This window comes from Salmo salar, chromosome ssa24 (genome assembly GCF_905237065.1).
Source record: "Salmo salar chromosome ssa24, Ssal_v3.1, whole genome shotgun sequence".
In the NCBI taxonomy this organism is placed as follows: Eukaryota; Metazoa; Chordata; class Actinopteri; order Salmoniformes; family Salmonidae; genus Salmo; species Salmo salar.
Genome location: NC_059465.1, coordinates 43,980,711 through 44,003,336, shown reverse-complemented (window position 1 = coordinate 44,003,336; position 22,626 = coordinate 43,980,711). Strand labels below are relative to the sequence as shown.

Here is a 22,626-nt window from a genome sequence, read left to right as displayed (position 1 = left end):
TGGCACTCTGCTCTCCTTTTCACGTCATTTAACACCTGATCTACTTAACAAAAGCCGCCTCTCAATAGGTGGTCCAGGTTAGTCATAACGGGGGGGGGGGCTTTCCTCTTTTGTTCCTCAAGCAGGGGGAGGCTGATGACATCACAACTTCCCATCAAACCAACTCCTTGAACTTTACAGTTTTATATTAAAAAAAAAAACACGATTTGTCTCAGAAAAATGTTTCTGTTTGTTACCCTTTAGTGTGTGTACTTTACTGTATTTATAGAAAAGAACAGCATGCACACTGACCAATGAGAAAAGAGCAGCATGCACACTGACCAATGAGAAAAGAGCAGCACGCACACTGACCAATGAGAAAAGAGCAGCACGCACACTGACCAATGAGAAAAGAGCAGCACGCACACTGACCAATGAGAAAAGAGCAGCACGCACACTGACCAATGAGAAAAGAGCAGCACGCACACTGACCAATGAGAAAAGAGCAGCACGCACACTGACCAATGAGAAAAGAGCAGCACGCACACTGACCAATGAGAAAAGAGCAGCACGCACACTGACCAATGAGAAAAGAGCAGCACGCACACTGACCAATGAGAAAAGAGCAGCACGCACACTGACCAATAAGTAAAGAGCAGCACGCACACTGACCAATGAGAAAAGAGCAGCATGTACACTGACCGTGGAACAGAGTTCATCCCTTTCTGACTTGGTGTCCGTTCTCATTGTGCCAGTGTAGCGGCAAACTAAAGGTCGTTACTTTACGCAAGCAGAGCGATGGAACGTAGTACACAGTCTTGTCCCAAAATCCTAGGCGCACAAGAGGTAGGTAGAACTACGTGTGAAAACAACTGTGTTAAGTTTTTATGTCACATTCACAAGTACAGTGAAATACCTTTCTTGAAAGCTTTAAACGAAGCTCAATATCAATGTAGTACTAAAAATAACACGGTAGAACAAAAACACGAGAAAGAAAAGAAATAAGAAAACAAGCAACTTCTTTAAACCTTTTTAATACATTTTAACAAATACTATCACATTTACATAAGTATTCAGACCCTTTACTCAGTACTTTGTTGATGCACCTTTGGCAGCGATTACAGCCTCGAGTCTTCTTGGGTATGATGCTAAAAGCTTGGCACACCTGTATTTGGGGAGTTTCTCCCATTCTTCTCTGCAGATCCTCTCTAACTCTGTCAGGTTGGATGGTAATGTTGCTGCACAGCTATTTTCAGGTCTCTCCAGAGATGTTTGATCGGGTTCATGTCAGGGCTCTGGCTGGGCCACTCAAGGACATTCAGAGACTTGTCCCAAAGCCACTCCTGCGTTGTTTTGGATGTGTGCTTTGGGTTGCTGTCCTGTTGGGAGGTGAACCTTCACCCCAGTCTGAGATCCTGAGCGCTCTAGAGCAGGTTTTCATCAAGGATCTCTCTGTACTTTGCTCCGTTCATCTTTCCCTCGATCCTGACTAGTCTCCAGTGTGTTTACTGAAAAACATCCCCACAGCATGATGCTGCCTCCACCGTAGGGTTGGTGCCAGGTTTCCTACAGACGTGACGCTTGGCATTCAGGCCAAAGAGTTCAATCTTGGTTTCATCAGACCAGGGAATCTTGTTTCTCATGGTCTGAGAGTCTTTTAGGTGCCTTTTGGCGAACTCTAAGAAGGCTGTCATGTGCCTTTTACTGAGGAGTGGCTTCCATCTGGCCACTCTACCATAAAAGCCTGATTGGTGGAGTTCTGCAGAGATGGTTGTCCTTCTGGAAGGTTCTCCACAGAGGAACTCTGGAGCTCTATCAGAGTGACCATCAGGGTCTTGGTCAACTCCCTGACCAAGACCCTTCTCCCCCGATTGCTCAGTTTGCCCAGGCGGCCAGCTCTAGGAAGAGGCTTGGTGAATCCAAACTTCTTCTTGTGCTTCGACACAATCCTGTCTCAAGCTTTACGGTCAATTACTTCGACCTCATGGCTTGGTTTTTGCTCTGACAACTGTGGGACCTTGATATAGACAGGTGTGTGCCTTTCCAAATCATGTCCAATCAATTGAATTTACCACAGGTGGACTCCAATCAAGTTGTAGAAACATCTCAAGGATGATCAATGGAAACAGGATGCACCTGAGCTCAATTTCGAGTCTCATAGCAAAGAGTCTGATTAATTATGTAAATAAGGTGCTTCTGTTTTCTATTTTTAATACATTTGCCAAAATGTCTGCACTGTAGTAATAACACATGGGTATTAAACAGCCTGTCATGCCATCTGCAAATCCCAAAGACTAGGACACACAAAAGTGCCTAAAATGTTTCGTTATTTCAACAATGAATGAATGTCACAACTGTTTAGTCCCCCAGAAAGCATTGCTTGAGACACCATTCACGACAGTTTTATTATTGGATCCCTACAATGGTAATGACATGCGTGTGTTCAAGGATTTCCTCATTTATTGTCGCATATCATGATGCGTAAAATTGCAAAAGAGCTCCAAGTCTCCTTCCAGCAATGATTGAGAGCGCTCGTTTTGCATGGACCATTGCCCCGGGTGAGTATAAAGAGTTCACTTGAGGACCAATGGAAAGATCTAAAATCTACAAACTCCGCACACCCGGGGCACCGGGCTATGCAAAACGAACTTGCTCATTGACAAGAGAGCGAGTCCCCTGCAAGCTCCTTCTCGTCTCTGATTGGCTGGCCTGCGGTATGGTCAAGTCACTAGTAGACTTTCCCGGTTTCTCCAGATCTAACAAGTCAATACGCTCGGAGTGAGGATCTCCGCTGCACAGTCTCGCTGCATATGGTTGTGGATGTTTGTGTGTTATACCAAGAACTCGGTCAAGCCGTGTGAAAACGTGAATACACGTTCCTTCTATTCGTGATTTGCGAGTGAATATGCTGAATATAAGGGCAGAGGAAACCTGCGGCTGAATATCAGTAGAAGCTCACAGGTTTCATTGGAGAAAGTGCTCGCTTTATTCTAGTGGGAAAGATATATTACGGATTCTGCGCGCAGTTACTCATTCTGAGGTGAGATATTTTCCTTTTTATTGTCTACTTTGGTGTAAATATTGGGATTTTATCAATATCCTTTTAGAGTTTAGTTTGAGAATAATTTCGACCCGTATTTCATTACTCTCCCAATATGCCTAGGTATTATGTGCGCTCTGAGGACGGCGATGTGTGCAGCCTACTGTCTGTGTTGCTTCCTTTTGGGGAAAGCGTTTTGCATTCTGTTTTACTGCGTCTGCCTTGTGAGTTTTGTTGAGATTATAGGTTTTATTTGGATTCATTCTCTGTGTTTTGATGAATATACGGAAGAGATTTGTTGCCTAATAAATGAACATAAAAAAAAATAGTGGTCAATCCCAGTCGTTTTCAGTGTACCACCAACTAAATATTTCCTCTGCCCAGAGTACCCCCGTCTTGTGCATTTTTTCTAGTAAACCTATGGTGTCTTGAGTCTTCTCAATTACCCCTGTGGATAGACTAAGTACCCCCAGGGGTCCTGGTATCCCTTGTTGGGAGCCTTTGGTCAACCCTTGGGACCTAGGTAGGTGTATGCTATACTAGTATGATTTGACTGAAACACGCAACAGTCACTTCTTCTATCCACTGCAATGACTGGCTATGCGGAACAGGTTCATGTATCCTTGCTGTATTTTTTTAAAGAGTGTTTTCCTCACTAAAGAGGGTAATGACACTTTATAACGGGACCTGTTTTCTAACATTACGTTGTTTACATTACTACCTACGTGGTTGGGTTTTTATTTACCACCTCATCAGGGTCCCTTACATGACCTTTGCTTATTAACTACAGGGTTTAGTCAAAGATTCTATATAGGTAGGTTTCTCTTAGCCCCCCCCCCCCCCATCTCGGACCTCAGCCGGTGAACCAACGATATCTAGTTCTTCATGCTTTAGATTGTTTAACTAAGGGAGGAAGAGGAGGGGGCTGTTTATTTAGGCTCCTCCGAGAATCCCCTTCTCGTCCATCTCCCCCCCCCCCCCTTCATCTCGCTTCCCTCTCTCAATTTCAATTTTAATTTATGTGCTTTATTGTCATGGGAAACATATATATGTTTACATTACCAAAGCAAGTGAAATAGATCATAAACAAATGTGAAATAAACATTAAACAGTAAACGTTACGCTTACAAAAGTCCCCCCCCCCCCTCCAAAAAATAAAATAAATAATAATAAAGACATTTCAAAATGTCATTATGTCTAATATACAGTGTTGAATATCTTTTCCTCTCTTTCATTTCCACCGACTTTACAATGGTGTTTGTTCTCCACTAGTTGCCCTTTTCACAAATCTTGCTGTTGTGATGGCACACTGGTATTTAGGCTGATATGAGGAGTTAATCAACATTTCATTTGTTTTTTATTTAATTCTTTGTGGCTCTGTGTAATAATCTGAGGGAAATATGTGTCTCTAAAGGCGTCCGCAAGTTTCCCAGCCGAAACACTTCGGTAGAGTTTGCATATATATATATATGTGTCCCCGAACAGTCAAAAACATCCTCAACGAAGCCCAACATGAACATGACGTTTTTGTTCATGTTGGGCTTCGTTGAGGATGTTTTTGACTGTTCGGGGACACATTTTCTTTATGGAGGCAAACTACGTCCCTTTTTGTCGGGTGATTGGTCAACAGTAGGGATTCTACAAAAAAAAGTATTTGTCTTTTCAACGAGAGACTGGTTTTCGTGGACATTTTTCTTTATTACTATTATTATTATTGAAAAACACCGCACCAAACATCTTAGTTAGGAGGTAAAATTCTCTTTTGGCAATAACGTCTAAATGAATGACAGATTTATTGAGTAATCTTAAAATTAATATAGACTATGACGAGGAAGTGTATACTGGCGACAGCGTCTTAAAATATACAAAATACTATTTCCACTTTTGTCTCTTTTTTGTTTTTATAAAGGGAGTATGCGGTTTGACTATCCGAATTCGGATGCATTAAAATGGTCATACATTTGGCAGGAGGTTAGGAAATGCAGCTCAGTTTTCACCTCATTTTGTGGGCAGTGTTGCACATAGCCTGTCTTCTCTTGAGAGCCTGGCTTGCCTTCAGCTGCCTCTCAATAGCACTGCTATGCTCACTGAGTTTGTGCATAGTCAACGCTTTTATTAAGTTTGGGTCAGTCACAGTCGTCAGACATTCTGCCACTGTGTACTCTCTGTTTAGTGCCAAACCTCTCTCTCCCTGCATGACTCCACCCAGGCCTGAGGCGTGGGAATAGGATTTCCTGTGTTGTGTTTTACAGGACCAGGATAACTGATGGTCTCACCGTCAGTGACTGAAGTCTGCAAAAACACTACAGTGAATACTGTAGTATTTACAATTTACTATAGTATAAATACTTGAGCCAAAAAAAAAAATAGTAGTGTATACTACAGTAATTACTGTAGTTTTTGTTTTATCATCTTTTACATAGAAGTGAGGTCTTTTTCCTTCAGGAAACCTACTGGAGAAATACAAAAAGAGCACATTTTCCATAACCTGTTTCCATAACCTGTAGGTAGGTAGGTGGGTAGGTAGGAAGGAAGGAAGGAAGGAAGGTAGGAACACAATATATTGTCTATACTTGGCATGTATGGAACACAATATATGGTCTATACTTGGCGTGTATGGAACACAATATATGGTCTATACTTGGCATGTATGGAACACAATATATGGTCTATACTTGGCATGTATGGAACACAATATATGGTCTATACTTGGCGTGTATGGAACACAATATATGGTCTATACTTGGCGTGTATGGAACACAATATATGGTCTGTACTTGGCATGTATGGAACACAATATATGGTCTATACTTGGCGTGTATGGAACACAATATATGGTCTATACTTGGCATGTATGGAACACAATATATGGTCTATACTTGGCGTGTATGGAACACAATATATGGTCTATACTTGGCGTGTATGGAACACAATATATGGTCTATACTTGGCATGTATGGAACACAATATATGGTCTATACTTGGCGTGTATGGAACACAATATATGGTCTATACTTGGCGTGTATGGAACACAATATATGGTCTATACTTGGCGTGTATGGAACACAATATATGGTCTATACTTGGCGTGTATGGAACACAATATATGGTCTATACTTGGCGTGTATGGAACACAATATATGGTCTATACTTGGCGTGTATGGAACACAATATATGGTCTATACTTGGCGTGTATGGAACACAATATATGGTCTATACTTGGCGTGTATGGAACACAATATATGGTCTATACTTGGCGTGTATGGAACACAATATATGGTCTATACTTGGCGTGTATGGAACACAATATATGGTCTGTACTTGGCATGTATGGAACACAATATATGGTCTATACTTGGCGTGTATGGAACACAATATATGGTCTATACCTGGCGTGTATGGAACACAATATATGGTCTATACTTGGCGTGTATGGAACACAATATATGGTCTATACTTGGCGTGTATGGAACACAATATATGGTCTATACTTGGCGTGTATGGAACACAATATATGGTCTATACTTGGCGTGTATGGAACACAATATATGGTCTATACTTGGCGTGTATGGAACACAATATATGGTCTATACTTGGCGTGTATGGAACACAATATATGGTCTATACTTGGCGTGTATGGAACACAATATATGGTCTATACTTGGCGTGTATGGAACACAATATATGGTCTATACTTGGCGTGTATGGAACACAATATATGGTCTATACTTGGCGTGTATGGAACACAATATATGGTCTATACTTGGCGTGTATGGAACACAATATATGGTCCATATTTGGCGTGTATGGAACACAATATATGGTCCATACTTGGCGTGTATGGAACACAATATATGGTCCATACTTGGCGTGTATGGAACACAATATATGGTCTATACTTGGCGTGTATGGAACACAATATATGGTCTATACTTGGCGTGTATGTAACACAATATATGGTCTATACTTGGCATGTATGGAACACAATATATGGTCTATACTTGGCGTGTATGGAACACAATATATGGTCTATACTTGGCGTGTATGGAACACAATATATGGTCTATACTTGGCATGTATGGAACACAATATATGGTCTATACTTGGCGTGTAGGTTTCTCGCTTGTGGGTGACACAAATTGCGATATGGGAGATGAGAATGGGCAGGGTAGTATTCACTATAGTTCAAAATGTTTTTGCAGATTGTAGTGTTTTCGGGGACATTTCTGTAGTCTCTGCTAGTGTTTCTTGTGTGGATAATACTGTAGTATTTACTATAGTATACTACAATATTCTATAGGTAGTACTACACATGATTAAGGGATACTACAGTGTGTAGTATAGTATTCTACAATATACTACAATTGACTACAGAATTCTATAGTAAACTGTATCGTTTTATTAATTTTTTTGTCATGTAGGATTGTAATGCGACACGATCACTACCTCAAACATGTCGCTGCCCTTTACTTCCATATCATGACCTATGACAAGGATTCCATCTGTTGTTTCCGTGTGGGGAGAAAGTACCCTAGTCCTTAAGACTGCCACACGACATCTTGACTCAAGTCGTCACCCGTGTAGTCATCAGGTGGCTTGGCCGTGTGACAATGACTGGGCAGAGTGTAGTGCCAACCGTGATGCCAAGGAATGACTGGGAACAGATTGGTGTTGGTGTAAACATAGGATAGGAAACGTGGTTATTTTTAAGTCATGGATATTACCCTACTGCTATTTATAAACCAGACAGTCGTTCTATTTGTGCATAGGAATTAGTTTTGATTGGCCTGGTTAAATAAAGATGGAAGATATGGTAATGTGTTAACTCATGAAAATACCTTCTGTTTCTATTATTTATTGCTTTAATCATTGAATGATCGTTGTGTTTTTTTTATTTTTTAAACACAGCCAGTGAGGTTACTATCTAAACCAGCCGTCCATATATATCGGGTGACAATCTGTTCCTTTTGTTCATGCTTGCTTTTTGCTCTACCACACACATACCCAGTGGCAAGGCTTAACCAAGCCAACAGCAGCGTGCTAAAGTTAGCCTTTGTTTCAGCTGAGGCGCTGACACGTTGGCTCGGTATAGGCTCATGATCTCCCTCGTACCACCACAGAGACACATGGTGCAACAGATGCACGGGCTGCTACTCTCTCCATTCTGATGTAAATCACTGTGGTGTTCTCAATCAAGGAGATGGGATGTGTGTGTGTGCAGGGTGCAGGGTGTGTAGAATGATAAATCCCATCTATGGCTTGTGGCTACTATCCACCCATCACACACACCCCTCTCCTTCCCTGGCACTCGTGCAGTGGAACAACATAAATAACTTCCTGAATAGAGGGGGAATAGTAACAGTGTCTTTTTGTCGGGTTTTTAGGATAAAGGCCGAAAAAAACAAGGTCTGTGGTTAAACGCAGGAGATCTGATACGTTTGGTTCTATCTTCACCGGGTCACTTTTTGTGAATTTTGAAGAATTTATATATATATATATATATATATATATATATTTTAAAGTACATAAAGACTTTATAATTCATGAAGATCATGTTAACTGACTGATCTTTTCTCATAGAACAAAACATAAATCTGATGAATGGTAGCCTAGTGGTTAGAGCGTTGGGCCAGTAACCGAAAGGTTGCTGGGTCAAATCCCTGAACAGACAAGGTAAAACATCTGTCGTTCTGCCCCTGAACAAGGCAGTTAACCCCACTGTTCCTAGACCGTCATTTTAAATAAGAATTTATTCTTAACTGACTTGCCTAGTTAAATAAAGGTTAAATAAATAAAAATATGAACTCATAGAACAGAACCTATAAGATCTCCTAAACTTGTGTTAACCTCAGACCTTATTTTCAGTGTTTTATTCCAGAGCCCTGTTCCTTTTCCCTGTTCGAATGGACGAACGAACCAGAGGTAACTCATTCCTGGGTTTTAGGACTACAAGCTGGCGAGCTCTATAGGGTAGACGGCCATGGGTCGGCCTATTGTCAGGTGGCGACCTGGGGGTCTGGTTGCGCCCCGTGCCGGTCCAATCAAAGACCCCATTGTGTGGAGCCTCAGGGAGAAAGAAGGCTTTTGAGGAGACTCCAGGAGTCTGCTTGGCTGGTATTTGCGATGGAGCCCCCAGTACTAGAGAAGGTGGCACATGAGAGTGTGTGTTGGCATTCTACTACTGCAGTCTGCCTGGCAGACAGGTGGTTTCGTTGGGGCTCTCTGTCTCTCTCTCTCCCTCCCTGTCTCTCTGTCTCTGTCTGTCTCTCTCTGTCTCTCTCTCTCTCTGTCTCTCTCTCTCCCTGTCTCTCTGTCTCTGTCTGTCTGTCTCTCTCTGTCTCTCTCTCTCTCTCTCTCTCTCTCTCTCTCTCCCTGTCTGTCTCTCTCTCTCTCTCGGTCTCTGTCTCTGTTTGTCTGTGTGTGTCTCTGTCTGTCTCTCCTTGTCTGTCTCTCTCTCTCTGTCTCTGCCTCTCTGTTTGTCTGTGTCTGTCTCTCTCCCTCCCTGTCTGTCTCTCTCCCTGTCTGTCTGTCTGTCTGTCTGTCTGTCTGTCTGTCTGTCTGTCTGTCTGTCTGTCTGTCTGTCTGTCTGTCTGTCTGTCTGTCTGTCTGTCTGTCTGTCTGTCTGTCTGTCTGTCTGTCTGTCTCTCTCTCTGTCTGTCTCTCTCTCTGTCTCTCTGTTTGTCTGTGTGTGTTTCAAGCAGGCAGTCAAGAGGTTCAGTTGGAGCTCTGCACACACACACACACACACACACACACACACACACACACACACACACACACACACACACACACACACACACACACACACACACACACACACACACACACACACACACACACACACACGACTCCGTACACTCCCTCAAGAGGTAATACGAGTGTTTAGTCCATCAGTGTTAGGTTGTGTTTCTGTGGTGGGGAAAGATAAGTTCTCTGACGATACTCTCTCACACTTGGCCACAGGGCAACGCTGCCCCGTCAGAACGATACTCTCTCACAGTGTAAACACTCCTGAGCTTCTCTTCTCACACCTTGTTGTTGTCCCTTTCAGGTGTTTTAGAGAGGGGGGAGGGGAGGGGGGGAGGGGGGAGGACCAGGGGTGAAATAAGACACTATTTTGCCTTCAGCCTCATTATTGTATGTCTCCATGTTTACTGATCCTCATGTACGCTGTGAATGGATGCGTTGTTTGGTTGTGTTTTGTGTGAGAGAGGTGAAATCACAAACTTTTGAGTAGGGTTCATTATTTTCGGTCGACACCATGTTGCTTGGCAGGGATTGGTTGGTTCTTGATATCGTCGTATCCCCTGTCGATAATGGATATATATGTGTCTTCTTTTTTTTTTTATCGAGTGTGTTTGTGTCCAGATGAATGTGAATGGTTCAGAATTACTTTCTAGATTACTTCTTCTTGTGTGCAATGGCTTCAGAGCAAAAAGACGCAGAGACGAGGGAAGCCTGGTGATATTGTTTTGAATTCCAATTGATTAGAACGAGTGATTTTTAAAAGTGTGTAGCTAATACATCTCCATAGAGATGAAAGAAAAGGGTAAAAAAATAATAATAATAATATGCTAATCTGGACTCTGTTCAATGGTCAGGAAAACAAAGGTGGTACTTTACATTGTAAATCACCGCATTAAGCGGTGTGATGCATGCTACCATTCTGACACTGATTCTTTTAAAGCTGGCAATGTTATGCTGAGGCCAAGTGTTGTTTCCTGGCTGAGGCCTAGTGTTGTCTATAGGCTGAGGCCTAGTGTTGTCTATAGGCTGAGGCCTAGTGTTGTTTCCTGGCTGAGGCCTAGTGTTGTTTCCTGGCTGAGGCCTAGTGTTGTCTCCTGGCTGAGGCCTAGTGTTGTCTCCTGGCTGAGGCCTAGTGTTGTCTCCTGGCTGAGGCCTAGTGTTGTTTCCTGGCTGAGGCCTAGTGTTGTCTCCTGGCTGAGGCCTAGTGTTGTTTCCTGGCTGAGGCCTAGTGTTGTCTCCTGGCTGAGGCCTAGTGTTGTCTCCTGGCTGAGGCCTAGTGTTGTCTCCTGGCTGAGGCCTAGTGTTGTCTCCTGGCTGAGGCCTAGTGTTGTCTCCTGGCTGAGGCCTAGTGTTGTCTCCTGGCTGAGGCCTAGTGTTGTCTCCTGGCTGAGGCCTAGTGTTGTCTCCTGGCTGAGGCCTAGTGTTGTCTCCTGGCTGAGGCCTAGTGTTGTCTCCTGGCTGAGGCCTAGTGTTGTTTCCTGGCTGAGGCCTAGTGTTGTTTCCTGGCTGAGGCCAAGTGTTGTCTCCTGGCTGAGGCCTAGTGTTGTCTCCTGGCTGAGGCCTAGTGTTGTCTCCTGGCTGAGGCCTAGTGTTGTCTCCTGGCTGAGGCCTAGTGTTGTCTCCTGGCTGAGGCCTAGTGTTGTCTTTAGGCTGAGGCCTAGTGTTGTCTCCTGGCTGAGGCCTAGTGTTGTCTCCTGGCTGAGGCCTAGTGTTGTCTCCTGGCTGAGGCCTAGTGTTGTCTCCTGGCTGAGGCCTAGTGTTGTCTCCTGGCTGAGGCCTAGTGTTGTCTCCTGGCTGAGGCCTAGTGTTGTCTCCTGGCTGAGGCCTAGTGTTGTCTCCTGGCTGAGGCCTAGTGTTGTCTCCTGGCTGAGGCCTAGTGTTGTCTCCTGGCTGAGGCCTAGTGTTGTCTCCTGGCTGAGGCCCTAACCAACCATTTTGTAAACAAACCTCAGGTTTGTCTGTTTGGGTTGGAGAATATAGCTCTGTTATTTTTTCCCCCATTGTTTTCACATCCACTTCTGTGTCTCTCTGAAATATCAGAATAACAACAAGTCTACTTCGGTCAGTCTATTGTACTGAGACGTCTGTTTTTACTCTCTCTCTCTACTTCTCTCTCTCTCTCTCTCTACTTCTCTCTCTCTCTCTCTCTACTTCTCTCTCTCTCTCGCTCTACTTTCCTCTCTCTCGCGCTACTCCTCTCTCTCTCTATACTCCCCCCTCTCTTTCTCTCTCTCTCTCTCTACTTTTCTCTCTCTCTCGCTCTACTTTCCTCTCTCTCGCGCTACTCCTCTCTCTCTCGCGCTACTCCTCTCTCTCTCTATACTCCCCCCTCTCTTACTCTCTCTCTCTACTTTCCTCTCTCTCGCTCTACTTTCCTCTCTCTCGCGCTACTCCTCTCTCTCTCTATACTCCCCCCTCTCTTACTCTCTCTCTCTACTTCTCTCTCTCTCTCGCTCTACTTTCCTCTCTCTCTCGCGCTACTCCTCTCTCTCTCTATACTCCCCCCTCTCTTACTCTCTCTCTCTACTTCTCTCTCTCTCTCGCTCTACTTTCCTCTCTCTCTCGCGCTACTCCTCTCTCTCTCTATACTCCCCCTCTCTTACTCTCTCTCTCTACTTCTCTCTCTCTCTCGCGCTACTCCTCTCTCTCTCTATACTCCCCCCTCTCTTTCTCTCTCTCTTGCTCTCTCTTTCTGGATTAAACTCAACAAACCTTTCCTCTCTGCAGGACAACATGCCTCAGACGTCACCGCTGACAGGCATGCTGGTTTCCAGTGGTTACAACAAGAACCAGAACCAGACCAAGGAAGAGGGACTGTATTACCATGACAACACCCTGGTATCCGGCTCGCTCGAGGCCCTCATCCACCACCTTGTCCCCAGCATGGACTACTACCCTGACGTGAGTGTCTGTCTCTCTCGCTGTTTCCATCCCTCTTTTTCTCTCTCTCCTTTCTCGCATTCTCTCTCTCTCTCTCTCTCTCTCTCTCTCTCTGTTTACCTCTCTTTGTGTTTCTGTCTTATTTAACTTTCCACAAGGTGGAGAAAAAAAATGAAACAAACCCCCATATTCCTCTGTTATTTACATCTCTCTTCCTTCCTATCTTTCTCTCCACAGAGGACATACATCTTCACCTTCCTGCTCTCCTCTCGTCTGTTCATCCGCCCCTACGAGCTCATGTCCAAAGTCTGTCACCTGTGTATGGAACAGCAGAGACTGAGCGACCCTCAGGCAGACAAGGTAACTCTATACCTCCATTATACTCAGTAATGTTATACTGTAGTATATTATACTAGAATGGTACACAGTAATATTTCTCCAATATACTATATACTTCTTGAAGATAGACCTGCAACAATCACTTTTTTATTCTTCTTCTTTCAGATGAGGATCAGGAAGATGGCTCCCAAGATACTTCAGCTGCTTCAGGAGTGGACGGAGACGTTCTCCTACGACTTCCGAGACGAGAGGATGATGAGGAGCCTGAAGGAGCTGACCCAACGCCTGTCCTCGGGAGACGAGGTACAGTCGCAGTCAAAATTCATTCAATCTTTTGTCACTGAAGGGAAATTCATTGTGCAGCCAGGAGTATATAAGATTCATGAATAACAAAGACACATTCATAAGTTAGTCTGTCTTACGATGCCACCTGTCCTGTCTTGGCTGTAAAGTTAGTCCGTCATCCGATGCCACCTGTCTTGGCTGTAAAGTTAGTCTGTCACCCGATGCCACCTGACCTGTCTTGGATGTAAAGTTAGTCCATCATCCGATGCCACCTGTCCTGTCTTGGCTGTAAAGTTAGTCCATCATCCGATGCCACCTGTCTTGGCTGTAAAGTTAGTCCGTTATCCGATGCCACCTGTCTTGGCTGTAAAGTTAGTCCGTTATCCGATGCCACCTGTCTTGGCTGTAAAGTTAGTCCGTTATCCGATTCTACCTGTCCTGTCTTGGCTGTAAAGTTAGTCCGTCACCCGATGCCACCTGACCTGTCTTGGATGTAAAGTTAGTCCATCATCTGATGCCACCTGTCCTGTCTTGGCTGTAAAGTTAGTCCATCATCCGATGCCACCTGTCTTGGCTGTAAAGTTAGTCCGTTATCCGATGCCACCTGTCTTGGCTGTAAAGTTAGTCCGTTATCCGATGCCACCTGTCTTGGCTGTAAAGTTAGTCCGTTATCCGATTCTACCTGTCCTGTCTTGGCTGTAAAGTTAGTCCGTCACCCGATGCCACCTGTCCTGTCTTGGCTGTAAAGTTGATAAGAAGAGAATGCGGGGATGAGGGGGAAAAGAGAAAAAGAACATAATCATTTGGGAAAACATTATCTTGTCATCTTTTTGTTTCCGTTGGATTAGCAGTTAGTGGGTATATTTCAGAGGGCATGTGGAGCAAGGCTATTGATGGCCTAGAGGTTTCAGGGAGTTGGTTAGTGGGGAAAGTTTGCTCGAGCCACAAAGCATTTACATTTTTTTTGTTGCATGGCCAAATCAAAAGAAAATAGCTATTGTTCAGCAGCCTGTCTGCTGCCTTGCTTCTCCTTAGGCTGCAGTTGAATTGTTCCACTACTGCTGACTTGAATGTCACTAGCATTAGCACTGGTTTGCTTTGGTCAGCATCCCAAATGGCCCCCACAGGGCTCTGGTCAAAAGTGCAGCACTATATAGGGAATAGGATGCCATTGGGTCCTGGTCTATAGTAGTGAACTATATAGGGAATAGGATGCCATTGGGTCCTGGTCTATAGTAGTGAACTATATAGGGAATAGGGTGCCATTTGGAACGTACCCTTGGTTTGCTTCATAGGGCTGTTTTCATGGTTTACTTTCGAGGGATGACTTCCTATGAAATGCTAGTACTTCTCTTGTTCTCCTCTCCTTCGATGGATGTAAAAATGGCACCCCAAACTGCACCTCAGCACTGCTGTTGCCGTTGATAAAAAGTAAATAATAACTTGATGATGAATTCTAGCTGTGTAAGAATCAAAGAGCGGGTGATAACTTTAGCTGATACTGCTAACCCATATAAATGAAGCCATGCTTCATTAACTTAGCTAAGCCATCTCTTTTTGTCCATGATGGACCTATAAGCTCTGTGTTAAGATGGATGGTACTGGAACGTTGGGTACTTCCTATAGACTTGTTCCCTTCCAACACCTATTCATGGCTACGTGCCTGGCTCCCAACGTTCTGTCCCCAATGTTCCAGTTCCATCCCCAGTGTTCTAGTTCCATCCCCAGTGTTCTAGTTCCGTCCCCAGTGTTCTAGTTCTATCCCCAGTGTTCTAGTTCTATCCCCAATGTTCTATCCCCATCCCCAATGTTCTGGTTCTGTCCCCATCCCCAATGTTCTAGTTCTATCCCCAGTGTTCTAGTTCTATCCCCAGTGTTCTGGTTCTATCCCCATCCCCAATGTTCCAGTTCCGTCCCCAATGTTCTATCCCTAGTGTTCTAGTTCCATCCCTAGTGTTCTAGTTCTATCCCCAGTGTTCTAGTTCTATCCCCAGTGTTCTAGTTCTATCCCCAGTGTTCTAGTTCCATCCCCAGTGTTCTAGTTCTATCCCCAGTGTTCTGGTTCTATCCCCAGTGTTCTGGTTCTGTCCCCATCCCCAATGTTCCAGTTCCATCCCCAATGTTCCAGTTCCGTCCCCAATGTTCCAGTTCCATCCCCAATGTTCCAGTTCCATCCCCAATGTTCCAGTTCCGTCCCCAATGTTCCAGTTCCGTCCCCAATGTTCCAGTTCCGTCACCAATGTTCCAGTTCCATCCCCAATGTTCCAGTTCCATCCCCAATGTTCCAGTTCCATCCCCAATGTTCCAGTTCCATCCCCAATGTTCCAGTTCCATCCCCAATGTTCCAGTTCTATCCCCAATGTTCTAGTTCCATCCCCAGTGTTCTAGTTCCATCCCCAGTGTTCTAGTTCTATCCCCAGTGTTCTGGTTCTATCCCCAGTGTTCTGGTTCTATCCCCAGTGTTCTGGTTCTATCCCCAGTGTTCTGGTTCTATCCCCAGTGTTCTGGTTCTATTCCCAGTGTTCTGGTTCTGTCCCCATCCCCAGTGTTCTAGTTCCATCCCCAGTGTTCTAGTTCTATCCCCAGTGTTCTAGTTCCATCCCCAGTGTTCTAGTTCTGTCCCCAATGTTCTAGTTTACTCCCCAATGTTCCATCCTCAACGTTTCAGTTCCATACCGATGTTCCATCCCCAGTGTTCCATCCCCAGTGTTCTATCCCTGTCCCCAATGTTCTAGTTCTGCCCCCAATGTTCTGTCCCCGTCCCCAATGTTGTAATCAAACCCACAACCCTGGCATTGCAAACACCATGCTCTACCAACTGAGCCACACGGGACCGTTCCATCCCCAATGTTCTATCCCTAATGTTCTATCCCTAATGTTCTATCCCTAATGTTCTATCCCCAATGTTCTTGTTCACTCCTCAATGTTCTAGTTCTGTCCCCAGTGTTCCATCCCGTGTTCTATCCCTAATGTTCTATCCCTAATGTTCTATCCCTAATGTTCTATCGCCAATGTTCCAGTTCCATCCCTAATGTTCTCATGGCCTTATACAGCTCGTTGAGTGTGGTCTTAGTGCCCTCATCGGTTTGTGGTGGTAAATAGACGGCTACGACATGCTAACCTCTCACCATTACAAAAACAGAGGAAGTTAGCATATTTTGGGGGGAGTATGATATTCGTGCGCTTGGCTCTGTTCAATTAAACCTCCTATAGAAGTTTGTAGCTATGCTGTACTGTAGCATGTAAACAGTTTATATTCCACATAGTTAGAATAAAATCACTGAAGAGTTTCAGGAGACGGGTTAGCTGACAGCGTTACAAACAATGCACGCGCTTCAAAGGGGCAGAAGTTTATGTGTTGTTGTGATTGTGGACGACCTGATAGCTACCGTGACGAGAAGCTGCCATGTGGTGAATTGTAAGTGGCTTGTTTTTTTTTTATCTCGTTCTTGATACCATGTCTGGGGTGTTTTGACTGATGTCTTGTCTATGCTAATACGGCTACAATTCGCTAGCTAGCTAACCAACAACTGTAACGATATATTTGAGTGACAACAAGTGCTCATTTTGCAAATTAATTTATGTTTGTTTATGTTTAAATGTAGTTTTGGATGTTGTCAACAATCTAAACTTACCCCGTCTGTTTTGCCCCTTAATTGCGCATGTGTCACTTTTGTTGCTAAACAACCAACCCGTCTATATTATGGGTGTTTTCAGACAGTAGACACACAAACATCGTGATGGCAACAGGAGTGAGTGCATTCCTGCTCTAAGTGCGGTATGCACTTAAGTCCTCCTCTCTGTCTTTCTCTCTCTCTCTGTCTGTCTGTCAGTCTCTCTCTCTCTCTCTCTCTCTCTCTCTCTCTCTCTCTCTCTCTCGCTCTGTCTCGCTCTGTCTCTCTCTCTCTCTCTCTCTCTCTCTCTCTCTCTCTCTCTCTCTCTCTCTCTCTCTCTCTCTCTCTCTCTCTCTCTCTCTCTCTCTCCTCTCTCTCTCTCTCTGAGCTAAGCTGTCTGATTCCATAACAAAGAGAACCTTCTGGCACTGGTCAGGTGGTCTCCGCCAGGAAGTGATGTCACAAAGCCAGGAAAAAGAAGGGTGAGAGAGGGAGGGGGGGAGTGATTGGCGGTGTGACCGTCTGTTCTCTTCTCTGATAGCAGAGTTGAGGGTGGCGGAGGCATAGAAGAAAGCTTAGCCCTCCCCCTGTTCAACAGCACCATTTGTCACAAGTATCTCCCGCTGCGTGGAAATGTCAGCCTGTTATCTCCAGGAATAGTTTCTAATTATAGCCATGCAGAGCCCCCTTCTGTCCCTTAACCCCCCCCCGTCTGTGGAGGACAGAAGACTCACCAGATGGCAGGATGCTTTGAAGTGCCCCCCCCCCCCTGACCTGAGACCGTCTCACTGGTGTCTTGCACTACCAATAGCCTGATCACAGACCTGTTTGTGCTGTCTTGCCAATTCCTATCGACATTGTCGTGACCAGAGCAAGAGAACACCAAAAGATCTGGGATCAGGTTAGTCTTGCGCTGTCCAACTGTACTTAGAAGCACCTGTTGCTCATCTGTAGTTCTTTACAAAATCTGTTTTGAATGAAAAGAAAAGTGTACCTGCACACTGGAGAAGGTTTTAAAGCCGGAAGGTCTGTGTACGCTTTCCCTAATGCAGTGAAACTAATTGAAAAAATATGAATAATGAAGTAAGAATTAAAAAAAATACTAATTACACCTTTTTGATGGATGGTGAAAGTCCCAAGATATTGTGTACATATATAACAGCGAAGTCATTCAAGTGTTATCTAGTTTACAGTTGTAAAGAGAGAGAGAGGAGCGGCGCTGCTAGGTTACCGGAGAGAGGAGCGGCGCTGCTAGGTTACCGGAGAGAGGAGCGGCGCTGCTAGGTTACCGGAGAGAGGAGCGGCGCTGCTAGGTTACCGGAGAGAGGAGCGGGGCTGCTAGGTTACCGGAGAGAGGAGCGGCGCTGCTAGGTTACCGGAGAAAGGAGCGGCGCTGCTAGGTTACCGGAGAGAGGAGCGGCGCTGCTAGGTTACCGGAGAGAGGAGCGGCGCTGCTAGGTTACCGGAGAGAGGAGCGGCACTGCTAGGTTACCGGAGAGAGGAGCGGCGCTGCTAGGTTACCGGAGAGAGGAGCGGCGCTGCTAGGTTACCGGAGAGAGGAGCGGCGCTGCTAGGTTACCGGAGAGAGGAGCGGCGCTGCTAGGTTACCGGAGAGAGGAGCGGCGCTGCTAGGTTACCGGAGAGAGGAGCGGCGCTGCTAGGTTACCGGAGAGAGGAGCGGCGCTGCTAGGTTACCGGAGAGAGGAGCGGCGCTGCTAGGTTACCGGAGAGAGGAGCGGCAGTGAATGATGTAACGCGGTAGTAAAGACTTGGAGGGAGTTAAAGTTGTCGTCTGAGGGTTCATCTTCGTGACGGAGAGCATTTAATCTCCACCACACACTAAAGTGGGATTACAGCGCGATAGAAGATTATTCTCTATAATCTAGATCTCTCACACCCCCCCCCAACATTGCTGCTTTACCGCTGTAATATCTCCAGTTTAAGTGGTGATTGGCTTGAGTTGACAAGGTGAGTGGAGTGTGTGGTATCACCCGTAATAGAAGGACATTATGACCAGGGAACTAATAAATGCTTTTGAGAAAATGTCTGCCCACCCTTCCTCCTACTCTCCAGTCCCCTCTCAACAAATTGATGGGCCACCATTACATTCCCCAAGTGTCTCAGCGGCACAGCAATGCTTCAGAAAAGAGATGAGACAGATAAGTTGAATTTCTTGGTGGACACTAACACACATCAAACATACAGTTTGAAGGAAAGTTTGTTGAGAAAACGGCTGCATTCCCGCGCTGGCCTGGCCCGCTGCTGAACTGAACTTGAGACTTGTTTGCAGAACCTGCTATAGTTTCCCTTGGCTTGAATTGGCAGACAGGAGGTGGAGGGAGACGGGATGTGGTCACAGAAAGCCTCCTTCTCTTTTGTTGAAACTCATACCAGCGGGATGGAAAGGGGCCATGACCGGGAGTTGTCTCTCCACACACCACTCCCCTCATTGCTCCTTCCAGCTATACAGTTACTATATTTAATGCATAACATGCCTGTGAACTCAATGAAACTGACTTCCTGTCTTCCTCCCTCCATCCCTCTTCTTCTCCCTCCATCCCTCTCCCTCCTTCCCTCTCCCTCCCTCCATCTCTCTCCCTCCGTCCCTCTTCCTCCATCCCTCCTCCTCTCCCTCCGTCCCTCTTCCTCTCCCTCCGTCCCTCTTCCTCTCCCTCCGTCCCTCTTCCTCTCCCTCTGTCCCTCTTCCTCTCCCTCCGTCCCTCTTCCTCTCCCTCCACCCCTCTCCTCTCCCTCTGTCCCTCTTCCTCTCCCTCTGTCCCTCTTCCTCTCCCTCCATCTCTCTTCTTCTCCCTCCATCCCTCTCCCTCCTTCCCTCTCCCTCCATCTCTCTCCCTCCGTCCCTCTTCCTCTCCCTCCGTCCCTCTTCCTCTCCCTCCACCCCTCTTCCTCTCTCTCCATCCTTCTTCCTCTCCCTCATCCCTCTTCCTCTCCCTCCATCCCTCTTCCTCTCCCTCCATCCCTCTTCCTCTCCCTCCATCTCTCTTCCTCTCCCTCCATCCCTCTCCCTCCATCTCTCTCCCTCCATCTCTCTTCCTCTCCCTCCATCTCTCTCCCACCATCCCTCTCCCTCCATCTCTCCCTCCATCTCTCCCTCCATCTCTCACTCCATCTCTCTCCCTCCCTCCATCCCTCTCCCTCCATCTCTCTCCCTCCATCCCTCTCCCTCCATCCCTCTCCCTCCATCCCTCTCCCTCCATCTCTCTCCCTCCATCCCTCTCCCTCCATCCCTCTATCTCTCTCCCTCCATCCCTCTCCCTCCATCCCTCCCTCCAGCTGTACAGGAAGGTGGTTCACCAGATGATTCAGGTCCTAATCAGGAAGCTGACTACTCTGAGCCAGTACGAGGAGGCCCTGGTGAAGATCAATGCTACGGCCACAGACAGACTGACCGTGCTCAAGGCCAAGCCTCAGGCCATCCAGAGGGACATGCTGTCCATCTGCAACGACCCCTTCACCATGGCCCAGCAACTCACTCACATAGAACTGGTAAGAGACAGACAGACAGACAGACAGACAGACAGACAGACAGACAGACAGACAGACAGACAGACAGACAGACAGACAGACAGACAGACAGACAGACAGACAGACAGACAGACAGACAGACAGACAGACAGACAGACAGACAGACAGAGCAACTCAATTACATACACTACATTTTTTTAAATTATTATTATTTTTATATTTTTACCTTTGTTTAAGTATGTTTAACATACTTTTTGTTTTACATGACCAAAAGTATGTGGACACGTGAACTGGTGAGAGATCCTGTTCATATTGCTACTTATCATCAGCTATTTTTTTGCCTTCAGTTTGACGTCCATACATTAAAACAGCTGTGTTTTATCTGCTGTAGCCGGCTTCATAACAGCTCAATATTTACAAAGGGGATGTAAAATTGGCTAAACATTTATTATTAACGTCATCAACCTGACATTCACAGAAAGATGGAATTTATCGAGTTGATTTTCCTTTTCAGGAGAGACTGAGCAACATTGAACCAGAGGAATTTATCCAGGCCTTTGAGAAGAAAGACCTTCTGGACAATGATAAGGTAATAAATCTGCATGCTTATCCACAATAGGTCACTAGTATGTTATGGAACAGGCTACAGTTGACTAGAACCCTGTGGTGTGATAATGCAGATAGAACCCTGTGGTGGGATAATGCAGTTAAAACCCTGTGGTGTGATAATGCAGATAGAACCCTGTGGTAATGCAGATAGAACCCTGTGGTGTGATAATGCAGATAGAACCCTGTGGTAATGCAGATAGAACCCTGTGGTGTGATAATGCAGGGAGAACCCTGTGGTGGGATAATGCAGTTAAAACCCTGTGGTGTGATAATGCAGATAGAACCCTGTGGTAATGCAGATAGAACCCTGTGGTGGGATAATGCAGTTAAACCCGGTGGTGGGATAATGCAGATAGAACCCTGTGGTGGGATAATGCAGATAAAACCCTGTGGTGTGATAATGCTGATATAATCTGGTGCTGTGATAATGCAGCTAGAAGTGAGATAATGCAGATAGAACCCTGTGGTGGGATAATGCAGATAGAACACTGTGGTGGGATAATGCAGATAGAACACTGTGGTGGGATAATGCAGTCAGAACCCTGTGGTGGGATAATGCAGATAGAACCCTTATATTGCTCAAATCTGAAGGTTAGTAGATTTGGCTCCATCCATCTCTCCAAGTAGTTATACAATACAGTCATCACCACCATGACCTACATTGCTTAAATCAGAAGAGCAGTGATTTGGCTCTATCTAGAGTCTAGACCCACCAGTTTCCTTTCCAGACAGTCACTCATTATGGACTCTACTGAAACTGACCCCATGGTGGGTCAATGTGCGGACACCATTTTGTGTCAGTAGGGTAGACGGTGTATCCCAAGACATACCTGTAGTGGTAGACCAAATATCTGCTGTCCCTCGCTTCCTTTTCCTTTAAACATCCCTCTGTCTGTCTGGAAGGGATACAATGTTTTGGCCTTATCGCTATGCAACCACCCGACCACAAAACAGCCAGCACGAGGTTTTTTTTTGTTTTGGGTGTGTAGGTGCGTGCTCGCCAAGGTTCGGCTGCTAGGCAACAGGGATGTTTCGTGGGGATATTTTGGCTACCCCTCTACATCCACTTCCAAAGGGTTAGGCTACCCCTCTACATCCACTTCCAAAGGGGTGTGGGTCTGTGTGTTGACCACTCTGCCCATTGTGTGAAGGAGAGAAGAGAAATGCGTAAAGCTAAAGGAATGTAAGCCATTTAGAATTATTCAGCTCTGCTAAATAATGTGAATAGCTAGTTAATACCCTGATGGCGTGACTCCAGAGCATAGTACCAAGTCTGCAATAATAGTCTAATTACAAAGACAACTATAAAGCCTATACACCCATCTGAGGGTCTACAGTAGGTTTACGGTTTTTTTTTAAACAGTTTGTCAAACTCTTTTACTAATTGTGTCCTTGACAAAATACCCAATTAGCAAATGAGCTAATGGTAATGGTAATGAAATGCTATGCAAACTGGTGCTAATTAAATGGTATGTTTTTATTGCTACAGAGCTGTTTCAGCGACCAGAAGAAGGCTGGTAGCTTGGAGGCGTATGTAGAGTGGTTCAACAGACTAAGTTTCCTGGTGGCCACAGAGATCTGCATGGTGAGTGGTTGGGTAGTTCTGAGTGGTTGGGTAGATCTGAGTGGTGAGTGGTTGGGTAGATC

At 45.4% G+C, this 22,626-nt stretch overlaps 2 protein-coding genes across 4 annotated transcripts in view; both read left to right on the top strand.

Annotated features, from left to right (window-relative positions):
• Positions 1 to 10, top strand: part of LOC106585946 (uncharacterized) — an 11,237-nt gene extending 11,227 nt beyond the window's left edge. For both annotated transcript variants that reach the window (XM_014172697.2, XM_014172698.2), the window contains exon 4: positions 1 to 10. This exon is cut by the window's left edge and continues 1,090 nt beyond it. The gene's annotated coding sequence lies outside the window, so the exon portion shown is untranslated.
• The window catches only part of LOC106585945 (ras-GEF domain-containing family member 1B-A), a 147,849-nt gene that overhangs the window by 87,659 nt on the left and 37,564 nt on the right, over positions 1 to 22,626 (top strand). The window contains exons 1-7 of one of the 2 annotated variants that reach the window (XM_014172696.2): positions 2,686 to 3,019; positions 12,494 to 12,667; positions 12,884 to 13,006; positions 13,151 to 13,288; positions 20,179 to 20,391; positions 20,885 to 20,959; positions 22,469 to 22,564. In XM_014172696.2, coding sequence (XP_014028171.1) covers positions 12,500 to 12,667; positions 12,884 to 13,006; positions 13,151 to 13,288; positions 20,179 to 20,391; positions 20,885 to 20,959; positions 22,469 to 22,564 — 813 coding nt within the window. In that variant the 5' untranslated portion in view covers positions 2,686 to 3,019; positions 12,494 to 12,499. Of the gene's footprint in view, positions 1 to 2,685; positions 3,020 to 12,493; positions 12,668 to 12,883; positions 13,007 to 13,150; positions 13,289 to 20,178; positions 20,392 to 20,884; positions 20,960 to 22,468; positions 22,565 to 22,626 lie in introns of those variants that run through there. The other variant, XM_014172695.2, reaches the window with a different exon arrangement.